Here is a 23,078-nt window from a genome sequence, read left to right as displayed (position 1 = left end):
GTCAGCATACAGTAGCATTCTCACTCCACTTGAGCAGCAATCCTGGAAGGAATTCAAGTTTTGGGAGCGGCACATTCCACATCCTGGGATTAAGCTCTACCATAAATGGTAAACTTGCATGTAATACGGGAGTGACGGCACCGACATCAAGACAAGCCTACTGAAAGCGGCGCGTCTGGGATCGCTTTTTAAAATGAGGGATCACTCTTCAGTGTTTTCAAACGACCAAGCGCCTTCAGGTTTAGCAAAGCATTTTCATTTCGAATAATATACTAGTATACTTATCAACAAGTCACTCAAAAACCCAAAACTAAATTTATCCGGAGCCTGGTTTGAGTGAAGGCAATATCAAAAATTCCACAAAAAAAAAATCTTTAAAAAAAAATGCAATCCAATCTTCTATACCACTGCTGTCAAACTCAATGGGCCAGATCATGTTTCTCATGACAATAAAATTTCAAAGAAATTTGAAAAATAAGATGAATGATTTAAAAAACTGAGAAAAAAATATTTTTTTAAAAAGTTTTTTAATGTTTCTAATTTAAAAAAAACACAAAAAAGTAACAAATTCAAAACACCATATTTCCAGTTGATTTTTTTTTTCTTTTTCTTTTTTTTTTAAATCAATTAAAAGCAAATTACAAAAAATAAAATAAAATACATGTTGTTAAGAGGCCCAAAAAGAGGATTTGGACAATTTTAAGTGCTGTAAATGATTCTACTTTGGCTGATAAAACCACTTGAGCTAGCATAATGACAGACATCACTGAAAACTGAAATTAGCTTGAGCTATGATATCATGTTCGAAAGAGATTTTTATCTGAGTCTTTGCCAAGTATTCAGAATTTGGTAAAAAATTTACGGGTCCACGGAAATTTGCCAAAAACTTTCCAATTCATTTCTAATGGGATGCCCCGTCTATATTTCCCATTCACTTCCAATTGGAATTTACATTGCATTGATGCTATTGACGGCCATGTATGTCGAATGTATTCTATTGATGTCAATGTACTTGGACTCCATTGACGCCTATGTAAGTCAATGCCATTGACGGCCATGGACGTCCAAACTTTTTCCCATTCATTTTCAATGGCAAAAATAAACAATGTCCCCAAATCAACAGGAAATGACCAGATATCAATAGGACGTGTCCCCCAAATGTCCCCGATTCCATTGACGCTTATGGTGGGTGCTGCCATTGACAGCCATTGACGTCCAAATTTCCCATTCATTTTGAATGGCAAAAAAAAAAAATGTCCCCAAATCTACAGGAAGTGACCTGATATTGTCCCCGAAATGTCCCCAAACCGACCTGGGCGGGGCTAAGATCTGTATATCCACACAGCAAAGACCTAGAGTAATTTTTCCAGAAATTGCAGTTACAAGTTGTTTGAATTATTTTTATTTATTTATTTATTCTATTTAGTTATTTTAAACTTTGGTGTAGAGCAGGGTTGTCCAAACGTTTTACGAAGGGGGCCAGATTTGGTGTTGTGAAAATGTGGGGGCTGACCTTGGCTGATGTCCTATACATACAACAATATATTTAAGCAAATTTTAGCAAGCGATTCTGTGTGTCACATTTGCTTTATTATTTTTAAAAATAATTTCCACAATCTCGCAACTAGCCTTTGTGGCATTCTCTTTCAACTCTCGGGCTCTTGCGAAATACTGCTGCTGTGAAATTAAACTAGCTTCAAGTTGCTTCGATTTCTCGCTACGTATCTTCCCTGTAATCTTGTCGTACATGTCACTGTGTCATGTTTGGTAATATTGCCTCACATTGAACTCTTTAAAAACAGCAACTGTCTCTTTGCAAATGAGGCAGACACAGTTGTTGATTTAGTAAAGAAATAGTCAAATTTCCACCTATCCTTGAAGCGTTGGTTGTCGCAGTCAACTTTCTTTTTTTCGTTGATTGTCGCCATTTTAGAAAATTGGAAGCAAATGGTCACACGTGGCAATTTTGCTTAGAGTGCTGCTGCATTTTAGTGGGTAAATGAAGAGCAGCATTCAGTGTGTAAGCTACTTTATATGCTGGGAGCAATACTGCTGACCAATTTATTAAGTCTGTGTGCAGGCCAGACGTTGTTGATTTTATGACAGAGGCTGGTATGGGGCACCGTTTGTAAAGCAGCACATGCTGAAAATATGACAACATTTTCTCACATTTAGCACCACACATTGTTTAAAACGTGGTTTAAATTTTTAGAGTCACTTTTTTTTGCACATTTACAACATTATTTAGCAACTTAAATATTCATTTTTAAATAAGAAGTTTTGGACCTGATTCTTTAAATCCAGAACTAAATATTTAATTTAAATCTTAAATCTTATATCCTATATCCTAAATGCTAAATTTGGAAATGGTTGGAGCTAAATATTAAGCTTAATATGCAAATTCACATGACTGGAGACCGAAAGTAACAAAATAAAAGCTGGAACACACAAAATACTCTTTAAATAGTTTCTCCTAAATATGTATTTTACCTGTATATTGTTATTATCACAATGAGTCATGTCTTAGAGCAGACTGCCACTGTTGAGTAGGTTTTATTTATTTTCAAGCAACGTAAACAGACAGTCTGAGCTGCTCCACCAGCTTTTATTTTGTTACTTCCAGTCTCCAGTCATGTAGATTTGCATATTAAGCTAAATATTTAGTTCTGACCGTTTCCTGATTTAACATTTAAGATATAAATTTAAGGTTTAAATATTTCGGTCTGGATTTAAAGAATCAGGTCCAAAACGTATTATTTAAAAATGAATATTTAAATTGCTAGATAATGTTGTAAATTTGAAAAAAAAAAAAAAAAGTGACTCTAAAAATTTCACATCATTTTAAATACTGTGTGGCGCTAAATGTGAGAAAATGTTATCGTAATTTTCAGCATGTGCTGCTTTACAAACGGCGCCCCACAGGCTGGGGGGCGGATTAAATTTGACCACGGGCCGCATTTGGCCCCCGGGCCGGACTTTGGACATGTCTGGTATAGAGTAAGGGACCACAAAATCCTGCCCCGGGGCCAATAATTTGACACCACTAGTTTACGTGATGTTCTTTTGTTGAAAATTGCTTTGCCAGTAAGCAGGCATCACGTGATTTACCAAGTTTACTCTTCATTTCTCAGTAGCGAGTCACACGTGTGTTGTGCAATAGACGATCTTCGAATTCTCCGGCGCAAAATGAAGGTTTCCCAATCCTATTCGTCCTACTAACCTGAGGCCCCGCCCCTCCTGACCATTGATCACCTCTCTCAGGTCACCAGCGCGAGGAAAAAGGAGCAAGTGACACAGTCTGGCAAATATTTTGAACACCTCGACAGTCAGTTGTGAAGCGCTTCGCCTTAGTTATGCCTCTGCGGATAGTGGTGCCAGGTCCCGGGCCATGGGGATTCAGGCTGGTTGGAGGAAAAGACTTCGAGCAGCCGCTGACTATTTCTCGGGTAAGTTTCGATGGGAAGCCGCTATTCAATCACTCGACTTGAGTGAACCACACCTGACTAGTCTCAACTTTCGAATTGCCCGAGTAAGCACATAATTGCCGACAACTAAAATTAAGCTACCTGTAGTGAAGTGTTTGACGTGAGAGAGTATTTTTATACAATATTTACGAGCTAATGTCGAGCGCTAGCACGACATGTGTGTTGGATCATGTTGGATCCAAAGAAATGAAGTCACGCAGTCATTTCAAGTTGTCGTATTGTTCTGTGGGGTTAAACTGTGAAACTGAGAGTGGGCACTCATTTCACGCATTGGTTGCCGTTGACGGCACTAGACGTCTAATCCAATTTGACTAGGAAGGTTGACGGCAAATGCATTGGACTTTTAGTTAAATACTAAGTTAATAATAAGTTAAATACTTTTTTTTTTTTTTTTTTTTTTTTCCAAATTGACTTTAGCGTGTTACTGGGGACCATAACCAGACTGTATTTTTATTCATTTTGATTTGTTGTTTTTTTTTTTTAATCAAAATTTTATTGATTTATAATGGTATTGTTTCTTTATGTATATTTATGTGTGTGTATACATAACATATGTACTGATTAGCTGTGGCGACCTGTCAAGGGAAAAGCCGAAAGAAAAGGATGTCTGTATATATAATACATGTCTATGTATTAAGCCTGAACGATATATCGTTTAAACATCGCCATCGCGGTGTGTGCGTGCGCTGTAGTCCCATCGCAAGGACGTGCGATAATTTTTATTTTTCTTAATCCACATACACCCTGCTTTCTGCTCTGCGCAGAGCCTCACACGCTCTTTGAACTTCACAGTCACTGCAGCACTTGTTTATCAAAGTTAACGATGCTGGTATCTTTGATCTTGCCAAAGAAGCGGACATCACAGCGCAGCAGCTGTCAATCATCGTTTAACTTGTAAAACCGTTTCTGCGAGGAAGCTGCTTTGGAATGAATGTGTGTGCGTGTGTGGAGACGTTTGAGACATATAAATTAAATGCCAGAAGTGATCATGAGGAGTTTGTAATTTCTACATGTCCAACAAGAGTCACAGCTAAGGTAGATAAACAGAAGTATTTAATAAAGCCAAGCATTTTTCGACTACAGTACTTTATTCTTGTTCAAAAATGATTTGGTTTAACAGTTATGTTTAAAACTGATCATAATATAAAATAACGTTTGAATTGCTTAAAACCATTTATTAATATATATATATATATATACAATACATTACATATGTATATATTTTTTTTTAATTATTAAATTTATTAGGATCATGGAAGCTTCCACTTGGGGAAAATATATACATACAGTATATCCTGTATATACATAATATAATAAAAATATACAGTACTGTGCATAAGTTTTAGGCAGGTGTCCTGCCTAAAACTTTTGCACAGTACTGTGTATATATATATATATATGTATTTTTTTTTTAATCATACTTTGGGGAAAAGGTGAGAAAAAAAACATGCCTTATATGTATCTCTTTCCAATGCTAAATCTGAATAAATACATTGAGCACACACACAAAAAAATAAAAATTTGGGGGGCGGGGGGCGCAACTTCGCGGTTTTTCACTTATCGTGGCGGGTTCTGGTCCCCATTAACCGCGAAAAACAAGGGATCACTGTACACTGGTCATTGAGAGTCATCCAAAGTCTTTCCAAACAGCTATTCAAGTCATCTAGTGACAATATCTTTAAAAAAAAATATATATTTTTTTTTTTGTTAGTTTGTTTGTTTGTTTTTGTTTGTTTGTTTGTTTTTAAATATCGCAATATAATATCGCAAACCCCAAAAAAATCGCAGCAATAGTTTTTTCCAATATCGTTCAGGCCTATATGTATTATATATATATATGTCTGTATTTGTACAGTATGTATGTTTTTGCATATTGCGGAAAATAGGCAAGACTGAAAAAGCAGTTTCTGCTCTTGCACTCTTCTTTAAAAGAAACTGCTGTATTTTAAGCCAAAACAACCGTTGTGTTTGATAGAACAATATGTCTATATGCTGCCATAGCAGATTCATGGCGCATTAAGCCCCCAAACTATTTATTTGCCCGTTTTACCCTGAAAACGCCCGTTTACAGACGTCACGCAACCGCTTTTGTTTCGACGCAGCCATAAAACGAAGGTAATTGATTAGACTTATTATTCAAAATGTCTGTCATTTTTAGCTTAGAATCATTAATTGATGTCGATTATTTCGTTTAAAAAAAAAAAAAAAAAAGACTTGAATAAATTATTCACTCGCATATTTTAAACTTTTAAACAAATTACGTCGCACTGAAAAAATTGTGTAAAAAAGTCACAGATATTTACCTCATAACTATCGCTTAATTTTTTTTTTTTTGTTGCCTTCACATTTTCTCGGATATGTTAGATGATAAATGATCGATCCAAACAACGAAAAATTGGGGGGGGGGGGGGGGGGGGGGGGTGACGTTTAAAAGGGGAAATATATGAAATAGAAAATCTAGACCACTCCTTTGTGTCTGTGATTTCTGCATCGCAACCCTTGTTATGTTACCATGTTTCACCCATAAAATCCCCCAAAAATCCAGCTGTGGCCATTCACAACTCTGTCTTGACACTCGGTGATACATACTACATGGAGTTTTTGGGATCGAAACAAGGTAAGTACGCGATAATATCTCGTTAAAGTCATGGCGTCTGTAATTCTAGTCTCGCGTGCTCTCACGTCCAGATAGGGGTTTGCTGTTTAAAATTTTTGTGTTTATTTTTAAATGCCCTCCTGTTAAAAAAAATTCTTCCCCCAGAAAATTGAGATTTTAAGCTTTCCTTTGACGTATCACACATGCATATCGGACAGTTTTGAGATTTGGCAAATTGGGGGTCTCAGAGGGGAACTTCAAGTCACCTGAATGTTTTCTGCCATATATATAATATATTTTAGGCCTATGTGTGTGTATATAAACATTTGGGTTTATGTAGGCAACACTTGTACACCAAATTTTAATATTTTGGCCTTCATGATACAAAATGTGATATCCACATACAGTATATAGAAACTACCGGTAAGTCTCTATCGAGTAAAGTTTTTTTTTTTTTTTTTTTTTTAATTACCAAAAATAGTCACTTGCCCTGTAAAGTGTCAAACAAAGTAGTGGTCCCCATATTAACCTTAAAGCAAAAGTTCAGAATTTTGGACATTGGGCTTAATCTTGGAGTTAGTGGTGGTTTGATTAGTCAGTGGGGTTGATTTAAACAAATTCCGTGCAGTTTGTTAGTTATTTGTTAGTTGCAAGGCTCCGGAGTGGCTAAGCTAGCGCAAGTCTTTGCAAGTGATTGCAAGTGATTGCATGGGTTATCGCTCGGTGATTCTCATGTATGCATATGTTGTTTTTTATTGGCATGCTAAGATGGGACCATTGACTCGCGCTTTAAGTTGACAAGAAAACCTTTTGTTCAATTTCTTAAATGCCTATAAGCACTAATTTGAAATGACAGAGTTGACTGTTTGTTTGTTTACTATAATATAAAAAACTTTTCACTGTAGGTTTCAAACTGAAAAATCGTAATGAATGGATCTCCTATTGCCTTCTTTCCATTTTTTTAATTTGAAGATTATGTTTCATAATGTGACCAATGACTGTATTATATACTGTAGCATTATGTTCTCACTGGCTCTAATGATTTAAGTAAAGTGACAGCTCTATTTTTGTCTCTGTGCTCTGTCCACCCTGCCTATTAAAATGATTACAAATTCCTGAGCTGGGCCAGTGTTTCTTGTCTCCAGGGCCTAATTTGCATTAAGTTGCTCCCTCAGGCAACTTTGCCTGGGTGTGTACTGTAAACAATAACACACGCTGAAGTCAGTTGGTGAAGGTCAGTTAACCAGAGCGGAAGCAATTTGTGTGAAAGACTCCACTGAAATGAAATTGTTGTTGTACAAAAAATGTTTTTCGTATGCAGGTGTCACCTGGAAGCAAAGCAGCCCAGGCCAACCTCTGTATTGGTGATGTGATTTTAGCTATTGATGGTGAAGCTGCAGACAACATGACTCACTTGGAAGCACAGAACAAAATTAAGGGGTGCATACAGGAGATGGCACTTTCTATTGACAGGTAAGAGACCATGTCAGTCTAAAACTGCATTGACTCATACCTTTTACACAAGAGGGAGTGTGTTAAGTCTATGATACAATGTACAATGTCATGTTCTGTTTGTTAACAACATATTAAATATGAGGAAGGTTATGAAGAGAATCCCCGTTTATGTACACAACTCTAAAATGTTTTATTACAAAAAAAAAAAAACCTCGAGATACAGTTGGGCAAATAAGTATTTAGTCAACCACCAATTGTGCAAGTTCTATTACTTGAAAAGATTAGAGAGGCCTGTAATTGTCAACATGGGTAAACCTCAAACATGACAGAATGTGAAAAAAAACAGAAAATCACTTTGTCTGATTTTTAAAGAATTTATTTCAAAATTAGAGTGGAAAATAAGTATTTGGTCACCTACAAACAAGCGAGATTTCTGGCTGTTATAGAGGTCTAACTTCTTCTAACAAGTTCTAACGAGGCTCCACTCGTTACCTGTATTAATGGCACCTGTTTTAACTCATTATCGGTATAAAAGACACCTGTCCACAAACTCAGTCAGTCACACTCCAAACTCCACTATGGCCAAGACCAAAGAGCTGTCGAAGGACACCAGAGACAAAACTGTAGACCTGCACCAGGCTGGGTAGACTGAATCTGCAATAGGTAAAACGCTTGGTGTAAAGAAATCAACTGTGGGGGCTAGAGCTGGGAATCTTTGGGCACCGAACGATTCGATTACGATTACGATTCAGATGGTCCGATTCGATTCTAAAATGATTATTGATGCACCCCTCCCCTTTTTTTTTTTTTTTTTTTTTTTTTTTTTTAATATTTTGTACATTTGTTCCAAAATTGTTCAAAAATACTCTCAGGCTAAACCAAACTACTATTTCAGTATCAAGTTAACATATAGCAGTAAACAAATATACAAAAATAACAGTAAATAAAAAACTCCAGTCCCCATTCTGTATCAGCAGCTTTAAACTACATTCAATTAATTTAATGTTGTGAATCAACCGTTAAAGTTGTTAAAATTGCTCCCGTTAATCCATAATTTCCCTTTTGTCAACTTTCGACATGTGAAAGTTTTAAAACTATTTTAAAGATCGATTCAAGTCAATATTTTACCGATTTAGGAGTATTTTAGATAAAAAGTTAATTAGGTTTGCTTGGAAGGTTCGCTACAACAGCCTTGCAGCCTTTTGTAGATGTGCTGCAAACGCTACCGCTACCGTAGTGCATCTAGTCTTATATAAATGATATCTACCGTAACATTATGTGGATGACGTACTTTTGTAGCAGCTTCAGGTATGTTGTTGTGTTTTTTTATCTCGTGGCATGAGTTGAGCTAGAGCCGTGAGTTGAGCATTGGCATTACCCGAGGGGCCGGGTAATGAGAAGCATGATGTTTAGCTACTCTCGCTCCGTTGCTCATTGACCGCGCGGCGCGCTGAGTGTGTTGTACTTCCGCTTTACTTGGCATATTTCAATAATCGGAATTTGGATGTTTGTGAATCGTTCTCGAATCTTCCACGGCCGAATCGCGAATAATCTAAGAATCGGAAATTTTGCACACCTCTAGTGGGGGCAATTATTAGAAAACGGAAGACATACAAGACCACTGATAATGTTCCTCGATCTGGGGGTCCATGCAAGATCTCACCCTGTGGCGTCAAATCATAACAAGAGCGGTGAGCAAAAATTCCCGAAACAGACGGGTGGACCTAATGAATGACCTACAGAGAGCTGGGATCACAGTAACATCGGCTACTATCAGTAACACAATGCGCCGCCAGGGACTCAAATCCTGCACTGCCAGACGTGTCCCCCTGCTGAAGCCAGTACACGTCAACGGTTCGCTATAGAGCATTTGGATCATCCAGAAGAGGACTGAGAAAATGTGTTATGGTCAGATGAAACCAAAAAAGAACTTTTTGGTAGAAACACAGGTTCTCGTGTTTGGAGGAGAAAGAATACTGAATTGCATCCGAAAAAACACCATACCCACTGTGAAGCACGGGGATGGAAACATCATGCTTTTTGGCTGTTTTTCTGCAAAGGGACCAGGAAGACTGATCTGTTTAAAGGAAAGAATGAATGGGGCCATGTATCGAGAGATTTTGAGTGAAAATCTCCTTCCATCAGCGAGGGCATTGAAGATGAGACGTGGCTGGGTCTTTCAGCATGACAATGATTCCAAACACCCAGTCAGGGCAACAAAGGAGTGGCTTCGTAAGAAGCATATCTAGGTCCTGGAGTGGCCTAGCCAGTGCAGATCTCAACCCCATAGAAAATCTGTGGAGGGAGTTGAAAGTCTGTGTTGCCCAACGGCAGCCCCAAAACATCACTGCTCTAAAGGAGATCTGCATGGAGGAATGGGCCAAAATACCAGCAACAATGTGTGAAAAGCTTGTGAAGAGTTACAGAAAACGTTTGGCCTCCGTTATTGCCAACAAAGGATACATAACAAAGTATTGAGATGAACTTTTGGTATTGACCAAATGCTTATTTTCCACCACGATTTGCAAAGAAATTCTTTAAAAATCAAACAATGTGATTTTCTGGGGTCTTTTTTTCCATATTCTGTCTCTCATGGTTGAGACTTACCCATGCTGACAATTACAGGCCTCTCTAATATTTTCAAGTGGGAGAACTTGCACAATTAGTGGTTGACTAAATACTTATTTGCCCCACTGTATCTCCCAATCCGATCATGTGATTGGAATTGGGTAAAAAAAAGATTGGGTTTTTTAAAAGATTTATTCATCTATTTATAGCAATAGACGTCCAATGCATTTTGACTTCTAATAATGAAAAATAATGGTTAAAATGGCTACTATTTTACCTCAAGAATCTTTCTCGTGTATTTCAGGTCAGAAAATAAGTTGTGGTCGCCACTCTCTTCAGAAGAAGGAAAGTCACATCCCTACAAGATGAATCTTGCATCAGAGCCACGGGTGCGTGTTTGCAGACTCAACATGGGCTTTGCACAATGCTTTCATCTGTCATTTAAAGGGAACTCGTCACATTCAACTTACTGGTAGTCGTACAATTTTCTGCGAGTCTGAACGTTATCCTTACCGCACCCTTCCAGCCAACGATGAAGTCATTGTTTACTTCCTAACAGGAGGTTTCCTAGACGACAGTAGTTTATCTGCCAAGCTCTGACGTCAGACTCTGTTCCTGCCTACTGAGTGGAAAGCAAAGGCCAGTGGGATGGGTCGCGGGTTCTGTGTTGTCAAAAGGCTGCACAGTTTAGTTGCTGTGCAGATTTGTCACCAGCACGTGTGTTGAATGCTTGTATGTGATTTGTCACTTGGATGCCTTTTCACCATTTTATTTTTCTGTGTTGTGAGCTGGTTAATCTGTGATTTAGCTTGCTGTCTGTCTGTTTGTTACATAATTTCCCTGGGCCTGATGCTTGAAACTTGAAAAATGTGTTTTGCAACTATTACAGGTGTTGCACCGATACCATTTTTTTTGGCTCCCGATTCTGATACCAGGCTGTGCGGCCGATACCTAGACTGTACCGATACCATGTTTTTTTGTTTTTTGTTTTTTTAAATACTACATGCTCACTTGAATGTAAAGTAATTTCTGTTATGGCTTGGTCTGACACTGCTTAAATCATTGTCTGCCATTCATAGATGTCCAATCCATTTGAAGTGGGAGGGTTGGCAGCGAACGAATCATTTGCTGCCAACTCTCCCACTTCATATACTAGTGATTAGTGTTGCAAAGATTAATCGATTAACTTAAGTAATTCGATTAAAAAAAAACATTGAATTAAATTTTGCTGTTACGAGTATTTGTTTAATTTAAAGAGCATATGACACAAGAAAAAAAGTCTAAAATGTCATTATTATGTGAATTAGAATCATATTTTGAGACGATTCGACTATATACAACAATTTAGCAAAGCACAGATGACGAGAAATTAGTCTTTTAATCTGCCGGTTAGCCACGCCTACCATTATAGGGCTTTAGCGTCCCCAACAGGTGGATGACGTCAGCGGTAGACTTGGCTCATCGATTTTACTATTCAGCCCATTGAGGGGAAATTATTCAGAACGAGGAAAACCCGACGAAGAAAGCCGCAAAATGTCATTGTTTCAGTCTCTCTACTCCAATATTTTTACAGGATATTCTTTTTACCCAAGTATTTTTCCCCAATAGCTATATAAATGGCTTGAGAAGGACCAGTCAGCCTGTTGAGGGGGAACTATTCACAACGAGGAAAACGCGACGAAGAGAGCGGCAAAATGTCATTGTTTCTGTCTCTTTACTTCAATATTTTTACAGGATACTCTTTTTATCCAAGTATTTTCCCCATTGGCTAAATAAATGGCATGGTCATGACAAATAACAGTCTTGTGCTGAATGGAATATGAAATAATAAAAATGCATTTATTCAGGACGACATGGCAAAATTACTCCATAATGGTCAAAACTGTCGACTTCACCTTTACTGTCGCACCTCCCGAACGATATTTTATGAGACCTAAATCGGACATATGTCATTTCCCTTCCCCGGCTTCGGAGAATGTAAACAAACCAGAAGGCGTGACAGCTAGCCGACATGCTAACCCGAACCGAGTGATGTTTCAAAGTCTTCAAAGCGGAAAATCACACATAGCTATCCTGGATTATTTGACATGACGACCCGGTTGTCGAATGTCTTAGCAGATCGGCAAACCGCCTGGCGGAGAGCAATTTACAGTTCGTTCCCCTGAGGAGGGTGGCTGGAGCTAACGCAGCTAACGTGCTGCTGCTAATGCATTAGGAGAGCTTTTTACATGCCTATCAATGATCAAACGTAAGTAGTCCTTCATTTAAAGGAAGTTTGTAGTGTTTACTTTGTAATCGCTGTATTCGTATTTGACATTATACAAAACAAGATGTTTACTCACTTCATCGTAAGTCCAATGGTCCCACAGTAAATATCCACGGTGAATGGGAACCTTTTGAAACTCCAAAAAGGCGCATATGCCTCTCCCTCATACAGAATGATTTTTCCGCAGCCGTTTGGCTGGCGTGATGCGAAAAATAAACATATTAATCCGCAAAATCAGCTGAATCCTTCGTCCTCATACACAACAGTACACTGTAGCGTGAAGAGGACGTCTTCTACCGTACACGTCACAGCGCCCTCCTCCTTAATGCAAGAACGAAGCCGGAAGTCACTCATTTTCCTGGCGCGGGATTAAAAAAACTAAATAAATATAGCGATCGCTTCCACACACATCCAAGCGGTCCATATCATTCAGGAGCATAAAATACCGCGTGTATTATGAAATAAACATGCTTTTTCGTGTCACAGGCACTTTAAAGTGGCGTTGTAATGGTTTGTTTTGAAAGTGTTTGCATTTAGTTTTATTGATGTGGGTGGATATGCTGCCCTCTAGTGGCGACAGTGAATATGACATAACTCATTTCACATGGCTGAATCCAGCTGCTCCCTGTTAAGACCAACATAAGTTTTCGTTTGAGCTAATGTTTTTTAATGCATTTGTAATTTAGTTTATTGTTTACCCATTTTTGTGGGAATATTTGTTTGAACCATTTGTTAAGAGCACTGTAAAAAAAAATTTAGCATTTAAGCTGGCAGACTTTTGCTATGTAAGTTAGCCAATTGTTAGATCATTTATTTTTTTTAAACCGTTTCAGGCTCAGCTCAGGTATTTTAAATTTCTATGTTCCTTATCCAATTACTCAATTCACCGAGCTAACTAGTTCATCGATTAATCTACTACTAAAATAATCGATTGCTGCAGCCCTACTAGTGATAAACTAATTGATCATCTATTAACTTCTTGGGTAGAGCGACCAGCAGTTGGAAACAAGACCTCAGAGACTGCATCGGCATGTTATTCCTACTCACTGAGACCGATGGTGTCATTTTAGTGCCATATCGGTGCAACACTAACTTTTACACACCATATTTGGTCAGTTTCTTCAAAGCTTTAACATAATTGTATCTGACTTTGGCAGGAAATGAAACAAATAGGCTCCGCCCACAACAGGAGTGCGCTGCCATTCTCAGGTTTCGGTTCCAAGGTTGTGACCAACCAGTACAACAACCCGGCTGGCCTCTACTCCTCAGAGAACATCAAGAATTTCAACTCTGCTGTGGACGAAGTCAAAACGTTGACAACCACGAACGAGCCTGATAACGAGTAAGAACAAGCTGGTGTGACGACTGTTTCAACACCCAGAAAGCTCTGACGATATTTTTTGTGTGTGGTTCAAACAAACATCAATCTGTTGATACATTCCTTGTAGTGCTGCAGATCCATCCAAGTCCACTAAGCGACCACCTATAGCTGCAGATTCAGAAGTCTACAAAATGTTGCAAGAGAATCAGGAGTCTGATGAGCCCCCACGACAGTCTGCTTCCTTCAAGGTGCTTCAGGAGATTCTCGAAACGGGTATAGATCACTTTTTGGTTCAATTTATCTTTTTCCTTTGTTTTGAACTGCAAAATTTTAGCATGTTTAATTCATAATTTTCCAGTAAATGGAACAGGAGGCCACCAGTTGTGAGGTTTAAATGGTGATGTCTGATGTTTGTAGGCAATTCTGACAGACCATCAGGGTTCAGGAGTGTGAAAGCACCCACAACAAAGATTGGCTCCTCTGTTGGAAATGCTGAGAAGCTGCCTGTCTGTGACAAGTGTGGATCAGGGGTTGTGTAAGTATTTAAGCCTTTTTCAACAATCCCATTTCAGAATTTACGTACACTTATCTAGACTGAGCTCCTACTATAGTACCATCTTGTGGCGTATTTCTATGGAGGTAGATTTGTGTCTTTATTATTCAATCAAAAAAAAAAGTTGCTTCGATCAAATAAAAAGTTGCTTCAATCAAAATATATACTTTCAATCGAAGAAAACGTCACTTCAATCCAAAAAAAATGTGTTTGAATGCAAAAATAAATTTGAAACTCAAAAAAATATATTTGAAAACTATTTTTCTTTGATTGAATTTTATTTTTTTGATCAAAGTCAAGTTTTTTTTAATTGAAACACCATTTTTGATTGAAGTCATGTAATTTTCCGTTTGGACCACATTTTGGCTAGGACATTTGTGTCTTTATTATTCAATCAAAAAATAAATTGCTTCAAACAAAAAAATATATATTTTCAAAAGAAAAATCACTTCAATCAAATTTTTTAAAAAAATCAATCGTAGAAAAAAAGGTTTGAATGTGAAAAAATATTTGAGACTGAGAAATTCGCATTTGAACACTTTATTTTTCATTCAAACTGTTTTCTTTGATTGAAGCAATCCTTTTTGTGTTTGAGCCATATTAGGGGTAGGACATTTTTGTCAAAATCATTCAATCGCAATAAAAGTTGCTTTAATCAAAAACTATTTTTAATCAAAGAAAAAAATCATTTGCAAAAACTTTTTTTTTTTTAAATATATTTTTTATTTGAAATATATATATATTTTTTTATTGAAGTGTCACTTTTTTTGAAAAGCAAAAAGTTTTAAACTTATTTTTTCAAAGTGGAAAAAGTTTTGAAGGCACTTTTTTTCGATTGAATCATTTTGACACAAAGATTCTCCTTCAACGCTAGTTCCGGTGTGTTTGATTGGCAGGTAGCTGAGCCAATGACATAAAAGTATGAAGCAAGCATAATGACCACCAGGGCTCCATCCAGCCATCGGAGTCTGTTGGAGTCTAAGCCGAATATAGGGCACCGGTACGGGCGTGTGACATCGGCATTTCACCGGAGTACCCGCAACGGTACGGTGCCCTGTCATGGCACACTCGTCGGACCCCGATATCACCCCCCAGGCGCGGAGGCCGGCTGTCGAGTGGACGCCCCGCGAATGACACGGCACTCATTCAAAGCTGAAGCGATGGGGCTGCCGGCGTGGACGCCGGCGACTCGCCGGTAGTCCACTCGCTTACTGGGCAGGCTAGTGTCGGGCCACTCGCCGACCACTCCCGTACCGGCGCGTCGCGGACACTCCGGTTGGAACCAATTGCCAACCGTCACGTCAGGGCAGCGGGTGAAGTTCGCCGTGTTAAATCACATTAAGCAACAGGGCACCGTACTCCGGTGAAATGCCGATGTCACACGCCCGTACCGGTGCCCTATATTCGGCTTAGACTCCAACAGACTCCGATGGCTGGATGGAGCCCTGGTGGCCATTATGCTTGCTTCATACTTTTATGTCATTGGCTCAGCTACCTGCCAATCAAACACACCGGAACTAGCGTTGAAGGAGAATCTTTGTGTCAAAATGATTCAATCGAAAAAAAGTGCCTTCAAAACTTTTTCCACTTCAAAAAAAAAAAAGTGTGTTCAAAACTTTTTCCACTTTGAAAAAAATAAGTTTAAACTTTTTGCTTTTCAAAAAAAGTGACACTTCAATAAAAAATATATATATATATATTTCAAATAAAAAATATATTAAAAAAAAAAAAAAGTTTTTGCAAATGATTTTTTTCTTTGATTAAAAAGTTTTTGATTAAAGCAACTTTTATTGCGATTGAATGATTTTGACACAAATGTCCTACCCCTAATATGGCTCAAACACAAAAAGGATTGCTTCAATCAAAGAAAACAGTTTGAATGAAAAATAAAGTGTTCAAATGCGAATTTCTGAGTCTCAAATATTTTTTCACATTCAAACCTTTTTTTCTACGATTGATTTTTTTTAAAAATTTGATTGAAGTGATTTTTCTTTTGAAAATATATTTTTTTTTGTTTGAAGCAATTTATTTTTTGATTGAATAATAAAGACACAAATGTCCTAGCCAAAATGTGGTCCAAACGGAAAATTACATGACTTCAATCAAAAATGGTGTTTCAATTAAAAAAAACTTGACTTTGATCAAAAAAATAAAATTCAATCAAAGAAAAATAGTTTTCAAATATATTTTTTTGAGTTTCAAATTTATTTTTGCATTCAAACACATTTTTTTTGATTGAAGTGACGTTTTCTTCGATTGAAAGTATATATTTTGATTGAAGCAACTTTTTATTTGATCGAAGCAACTTTTTTTTTGATTGAATAATAAAGACACAAATCTACCTCCATATATTTCAGCCCTGCAAGTTTGGCATCAATAGGTGCAGAAACCCTTTTTGCACTGCAGGAGTGTTGTTTTCATCAACGATGAGTAGAACGAAAACATTTAGTCAACGAACAATTTTCCATGACCATGATGAGACGATAACGAGCTAAAACGTGTTTTGGGAGACTAAAACATAACAAAAGTAATGCAAGTTTTCGTCTGACAAGACGAGAGCGAGACGCAAATGCGCCATAGTTTACGTCACATGTTCACAATGTGTGACATTTTATGTGTAGTTAGCCTACATTGTGGCAGTGTCTGGTTGTCCTCTTTCGTCTCTCTATTGCTTGTTTTGGGACACACACTAAAGGATTAGTTTTCTTATCTTGGCAGGAGAGAATATGTAATGTTGCTTTAGCCTTTAAAGGTGTGTGCCGAGTGATCATCACACGCTAAATGTAACACATAGCGTTAGCATAGCATTAGTGTTCGCATTACCATAAAGGTAATGCTCTTAAACTTTTTTTTTGTACATTCAGTTCGTGGCGTTCAGGTGGGTATAATTAACTGAAAATAATGTATTGTTTTCCTGTTGAGTGTGTATTATCACCAAGTTGGCGTTTTCCTTGTAGATGCTACAATATGTGCTCGTCTGTCAATTGCCACGTTTACATGGAGCCAAATATTCCAATTACAATCGGAATATTTTTTCAAACCGAATAAATGTGTTCCATATAAACACCTCATTCGGAATGAACAGGCCCAAACCGAATGGAATTTCATTCCGATTCACAGGGGTAGAATATTCCTTTTCCCAAACCGATTAGAAGTAAAATTATATCATGTAAACAGGGAAGCGGAATGGTGTCTGGTTGCGTTCTTTCTGCGCATGCTCCGTACTGACGTGGTGACGTCACTCGGTGACGTAAGTAACGTCACTTGCAACATGGCTTCCAAGCACACGCACAGCGCACCCACACAACTTTTTAAATGAACGGCGTATCATTCTGAAGTTTTGTTTCCACTCGAAAAGTTAAAACAGCAGCTGATCTGACGATCGAGCTCCATGTTTTGCAACGTGACGCTTTGTTTTGATTAATCTGCGCATGTCAGACGGCAGTTGTGAAACGTCCTTTCGGAATAAAGGCAGTCACATGTAAACGCTGGATCGGAATAGATGAAGTGACATGTAAACAGCTGATGTGAAATTTCCATTCGGAATGATTTGAATCGGTATGAATAAAAGTCAGCATGTAAACATGGCTACTGTTCATTCGAAATAGTTGGGAACCTTTTATTTATATATATATATGTATATATATATATATATATTTTTTTTTTTTTTTTTTTTTTTACAAGCAAAAAGTAAACTTCGACTAAAACTTGACAAAATTAGTCTTGAGTTTTCGTCAACAACAGCCAGAGGTGGGTAGTAACGCGTTACATTTACTCAGTTACATTTACTTGAGTAACTTTTTGAGAAAAATATACTTATTGGAGTAGTTTTACCACGCAATACTTTTTACTTTTACTTGAGTAGATTTGTGATGAAACACAACTCTTACTCCGCTACTTTTGGCTACACTAGTTATTACATTTTTTGTCTTCATTCTATATATTGACTTTATTTTTGCCAGAGATGCTGACTGTGGCCGTCTCAATTTCGGCAATAAGACGTCGCAACAATTACCGCATGATTCCATTATATACCAATTAGTGGTAACAATGTGTGTTCTCCACTAGAGGGTACTCATGGTCTTTGGACAGGTGATGTTTCATTGTGTTGTTCTGGTCTGAATTTGATTTTTCTGTCATGTCTTTTGGCCTAATATGGTCATGTAATAGGTTATAGTGTAGTATAATAATAACAATTCATATAGATGAAGTTGTGCTGAGAAAAAAAATATGTAGCTTTTTTTTTTTTTTTTTAATCAGATATTGTAACCAGTTACTCAAAATGTTACTCACTACTTGAGTATTCTTTTCAACAAATCCTTTTTTACTTGCACTTGATTAAATTTTTGGATGACTACTTTTACTTGAGAAATTTTATTTCAAAGTAACGCTACCCTTCCTTGAGTAGACTTTTTGGTTACTCTACCCACCTCTGACAACTACTAGACTAAGACAGATTTTGAGATGACTAAAATATGACTAAGACGAATAAGTACAATCGCCCCAAAAAAACTAAGACTAGGACGAAAATTTAAAGGGTTGGCAAAAACAACACTGCACTGCAGGAACCCTTACCATTTACCATTCAGGTATCGTTGCTAGAACTGCTAATAATTGTATGATCATGATTGGGGAATGTGCAAGAGGTAAATATATCAAAGACTGGTCCTTCTAGTAAAACAACCAATAGAAAATGTTATTCCCACTAATGACCAATTACAATTGCTGGCTGTCCTAAATTCTCAAACTCGGTCGTTAAAAAAAAAGCTGCCTTAACTCTTACGAAAGTACAGTGCCCTCCATAATTATTGGCACCCATGAAAAAGATGTTTTTTTAGCTACTAATTTTTTTTTTTTTTTTTATTCAAATAATATGGGACCTTAATGGAAAAAAAGAGAAAAATCCAACCTTCAATACAAGTGCATTCATTCAGTGGGGGAAAAAATCCCACATAAAGAAAAAATTATTTGACATCAAATAATGTGTGTCACAATTATTAGCACCCCGGTGTTAATACTTTGTACAACCCCCTTTTGCCAACAAAACAAGGTCTGGGGACTGAGATGGCCATGGGAGGAGCTTGATTTTGTGTCTGGTGAACCATTTCTGTGTAGATTTGGCCATACGTTTAGGGTCATTGTCTTGCTGAAAGACCCAGTGACGACCCATCTTCAGCTTTCGGGCAGAGGGCAACAGATTTTGATTTAAAATGTCCAGGTATTTTTAAAGCATTCATGATGCCATGCACCCTAATAAGGTTCCCAGGGCCTTTGGAAGCGAAACAGCCCCACAGCATCACTGACCCACCCCCATTTTTCACAGTGGGTATGAGGTGCTTTTCAGCATGCACATTTTCGTGGCACGCCAGACGCACTTAGAGTGTTTGTTGCCAAAAAGCTTAATCTTGGTCTCATCTGACCAAAGCACACGTTCCCAGTTGAAGCCTGGGACCATGTGTATTTTTGACATTACACATTATTTGATGTCAAATAATTTTTTCTTTATGTGGGATTTTTTTCCCCCACTGAATGAATGCACTTGTATTGAAGGTTGGATTTTTCTTTTTTTTCCATTAAGGTCCCATATTATTTGAATAAAAAATATATATATTAGAAGTAGGGCTGTCAAACGATTAAAATTTTTAATTGAGTTAATTACAGCTTAAAAATTAATTAATCGTAATTAATCGCAATTCAAACCATCTATAAAATATGCCATATTTTTCTGTAAATTATATATATATTCTGTAAAATAAATTGTTGGAATGGAAAGATAAGACACAAGATGGAAATATACATTCAACATATGGTACATAAGGACTGTAGTGGGCATTTCACTCTACTGTCATTTAAATCTGTCCATGCTGTCCTCACTCCGAAGCGTCTACTTTTTCCAAAGCTAGGCAGCTAGTGAACGACGCCTTAATAATCAGACTTCTTCCTTTTTCATCTGATTTATTAATAAAATGGCCTCAAACCATTGTCCTCTTTAGACCGTCGTAAAACTACAAAAAAAAAGTACACAAGCATTGCATTAGCAACAACGTTAGCTTAGCACGCTATACAGGTTCACTAAACATAAACAAAAAGAGTCTGATACAAAAAATATAACATTTCGCTTACTAACATAATATGTACATTCTTTACAACAACCATACTTACGGACAAATCTTGTCCAAGGATCATATAAGCACAACATTACAACGTAGGCATCAGCCCGAGACGTCGTGCAGCCATATTGAACTGGCAAGAAAACAATAAACCATGTCGCAGAGCGACCACAAGAGTTCGCTGTTAGACAGCACCAAAAGGCAGAATACTGTCTGAGCGGGACATGTGCGTTAATTGCGTCAAATATTTTAACGTGATTAATTTTAAAAAATTAATTACCGCCCGTTAACGCGATAATTTTGACAGCCCTAATTAGAAGCTAAAAACACATCATTTTCAGGGGTGCCAATAATTATGAAGGGCACTGTAAATTGGTACTAATGTAATCATACAATAATGGCGGGAATAAATCACTGCTAATGTTGACTGCTCTAAATGTTCCAGCTTGTTTAATATGCATGTAACACATAATTCATCTTGCAGTGGAGGTTGAATTATTCCTTATGTGACGCAGGGGGATGTTGGTAAAGCTGCGTGACAAGTTCCGACACCCTGAGTGCTACACCTGCACAGACTGCGACGTCAACTTGAAACAGAAAGGACATTTCTTTGTGGAGGACCAGATTTACTGCGAGAAGCACGCACGCGAACGAATGACCCCGCCTGAGGGCTATGATGTGGTCACGGTCTTTCCCAAGTAAAGGGAGCAGGGAGTTCAGCCTCAAGACTGCGCGCTGGTTTTAAGACACTTCAAAACAATTAGCTTTGAATTAGTTACTCTTCTTGTATACACACTGGAAGAGTAGACAGAACATGATTTGCACATCAGAACATCCGCAATTGGTAAACTTTCTAGTTTACAGGAAATTTGTATTTTACCACTGATTTGAATGGTAATTTGTACCGTATTCACAGAAAAGGAACCACTGTCTGGATTTTTTTTTTTTTTTTTTTAACCTTTGAGTTTTAAACAAGGGACTGTCATGCTCGACAACACACAGTTCATGATTTTTCTACTGTTTTTATTGATTGAACAAACAATTTTACAGCAGTGTCTCAAGGAAAGATTTTAATGTCAATGCCAAATAAATATTTTAGTGTAACTAAGGTGCCCTTTCTCTTACTTTATTGATTGCAGCTTAAAAATATTTAAAAACCTATAAGTTTCAATCATGTATTACAAATATTCAATAGCTGTAAAAAATGTGCTTTAATATGGCTGGGCAATTTAACTAGTTAACTCACAAATTAATTAATGCTGTTAATTATTTTAGGATCAGTTCAGGGTACTGTCAATTAGGAGTGTTGGACCAAACATGTATTCTCACCCAGAGTGTGCTACTTGTATATGTATGCTATTACTGTACATACTACTACATATGCTATCTAACTGTAAGTAGCATTGCAAGATCATTCTGACTTCATTAACTGAGGGGACACCACATAGGGAGAGGGTATATACATAATAACCAATAGGACAGGAATGGGGAAGTCAAGACAGATTTGGGTATGACAATGTGATTAATCGCCATTAAAATTTGTAATTGTTGTCCAGCTCTAATAATGATAAATATAATCATTTAGCTGTGTGAATGTTTTGCACCAAGAAATACGTTATACAATGTGGGGGTTTAACACATTGGCTGTCATTGACAGTATTAAATTGGCCAAATTACTACTTACAGCACTGAAATTAAGGAAGCAAGTCAACAATTTTCCTACTGTTCTATCAGCTTTCACGTGATTCATATACTGTATTAACTTAGTGGCTGCCATTGATGGTGGTAGGTAGACATCCAATCCATTTTCCATTCAAAATGGATTTGACGTCTACCGCCATCAATGGCACTGAAACATGATCATCCAATTTCAAATGAAGCCTACTGTTGCCAGTGGCACAATTAGTATTTATAATACTGCCAATCATGCCCGGACTTATTCTCACAATAGAGTAACTTGGGATAAAATGATAATGAAGCACAACAATTGAGATCAGATGGTGCTGAGGGAGTTCCAGATGGACGGCTAAGGACAGGCATGTAATTTGATGTTTGTACTCGTTGCTCTATGCGTAAAGTTTCAGTCAGGGCCCAGATGTAGTTGTGGGCGAACCGCAGAGTTTCTATCTTGGTCATTTTGGCATCCTCGGGCAGAGTTGGCAAGATGTTTCTAAGCGTGTTTAGAGCAGAGTTGAGGTTGTGCATCCGATGACGTTCTCTGTCGTTAGCCTTCACCCTTCGTCTGCCCCGCAGTGCAGACTGTGCACATTTGGACTGGGCCTTTTCATTTTGACTCATGTGCACACTGACATCTTTTGGATTCATGTCCATCTCTGCGTTCTTGTTGGTCTGGTTGCCACATGGTGCACAGAATATCCTATTAAAGAAAAACAAAAATAAATGTGAAGAAAAAAAATATCCCTAAACAATTTATAAATTCAAAATTCACATTATGGCATAAAGAATTTGTAAATTCAAAATAAATATGGCAATGTAATTGTACATAGTTACAATATCTGACCAGTTTTCACTTTATCATGAGAGAATCTATTCTTGAAAATAATGAACAATACGCACTCCAAAAACTGTATTAAAAGCTCTTGAAATTAGTTATTTTTATACTACACACCAACAAATATAATTAATACATTTATAACATTATAAATGACTACTTTTCATACATTTTTGATATACTAATATATGGCGGAAAACACAGACAAGGCT

At 37.4% G+C, this 23,078-nt stretch overlaps 1 protein-coding gene across 1 annotated transcript; it reads left to right on the top strand.

Moving 5' to 3' along the window:
* The first annotated feature begins 3,223 nt into the window (after positions 1 to 3,223).
* Positions 3,224 to 21,458, top strand: pdlim1 (PDZ and LIM domain 1 (elfin)). Its single transcript, XM_057848754.1, has 7 exons — positions 3,224 to 3,446; positions 7,403 to 7,554; positions 10,409 to 10,493; positions 13,528 to 13,712; positions 13,819 to 13,964; positions 14,109 to 14,226; positions 20,870 to 21,458. Exons 1-7 carry the CDS (start codon positions 3,354 to 3,356, stop codon positions 21,054 to 21,056), a joined length of 966 nt encoding a protein of 321 aa, XP_057704737.1. The 5' UTR covers positions 3,224 to 3,353; the 3' UTR covers positions 21,057 to 21,458.
* Positions 21,459 to 23,078: the final 1,620 nt, after the last annotated feature.

Source organism: Corythoichthys intestinalis, chromosome 10 (genome assembly GCF_030265065.1).
Source record: "Corythoichthys intestinalis isolate RoL2023-P3 chromosome 10, ASM3026506v1, whole genome shotgun sequence".
NCBI classification, from domain to species: domain Eukaryota; kingdom Metazoa; phylum Chordata; class Actinopteri; order Syngnathiformes; family Syngnathidae; genus Corythoichthys; species Corythoichthys intestinalis.
This window is presented reverse-complemented; position numbering and strand designations above follow the sequence as displayed.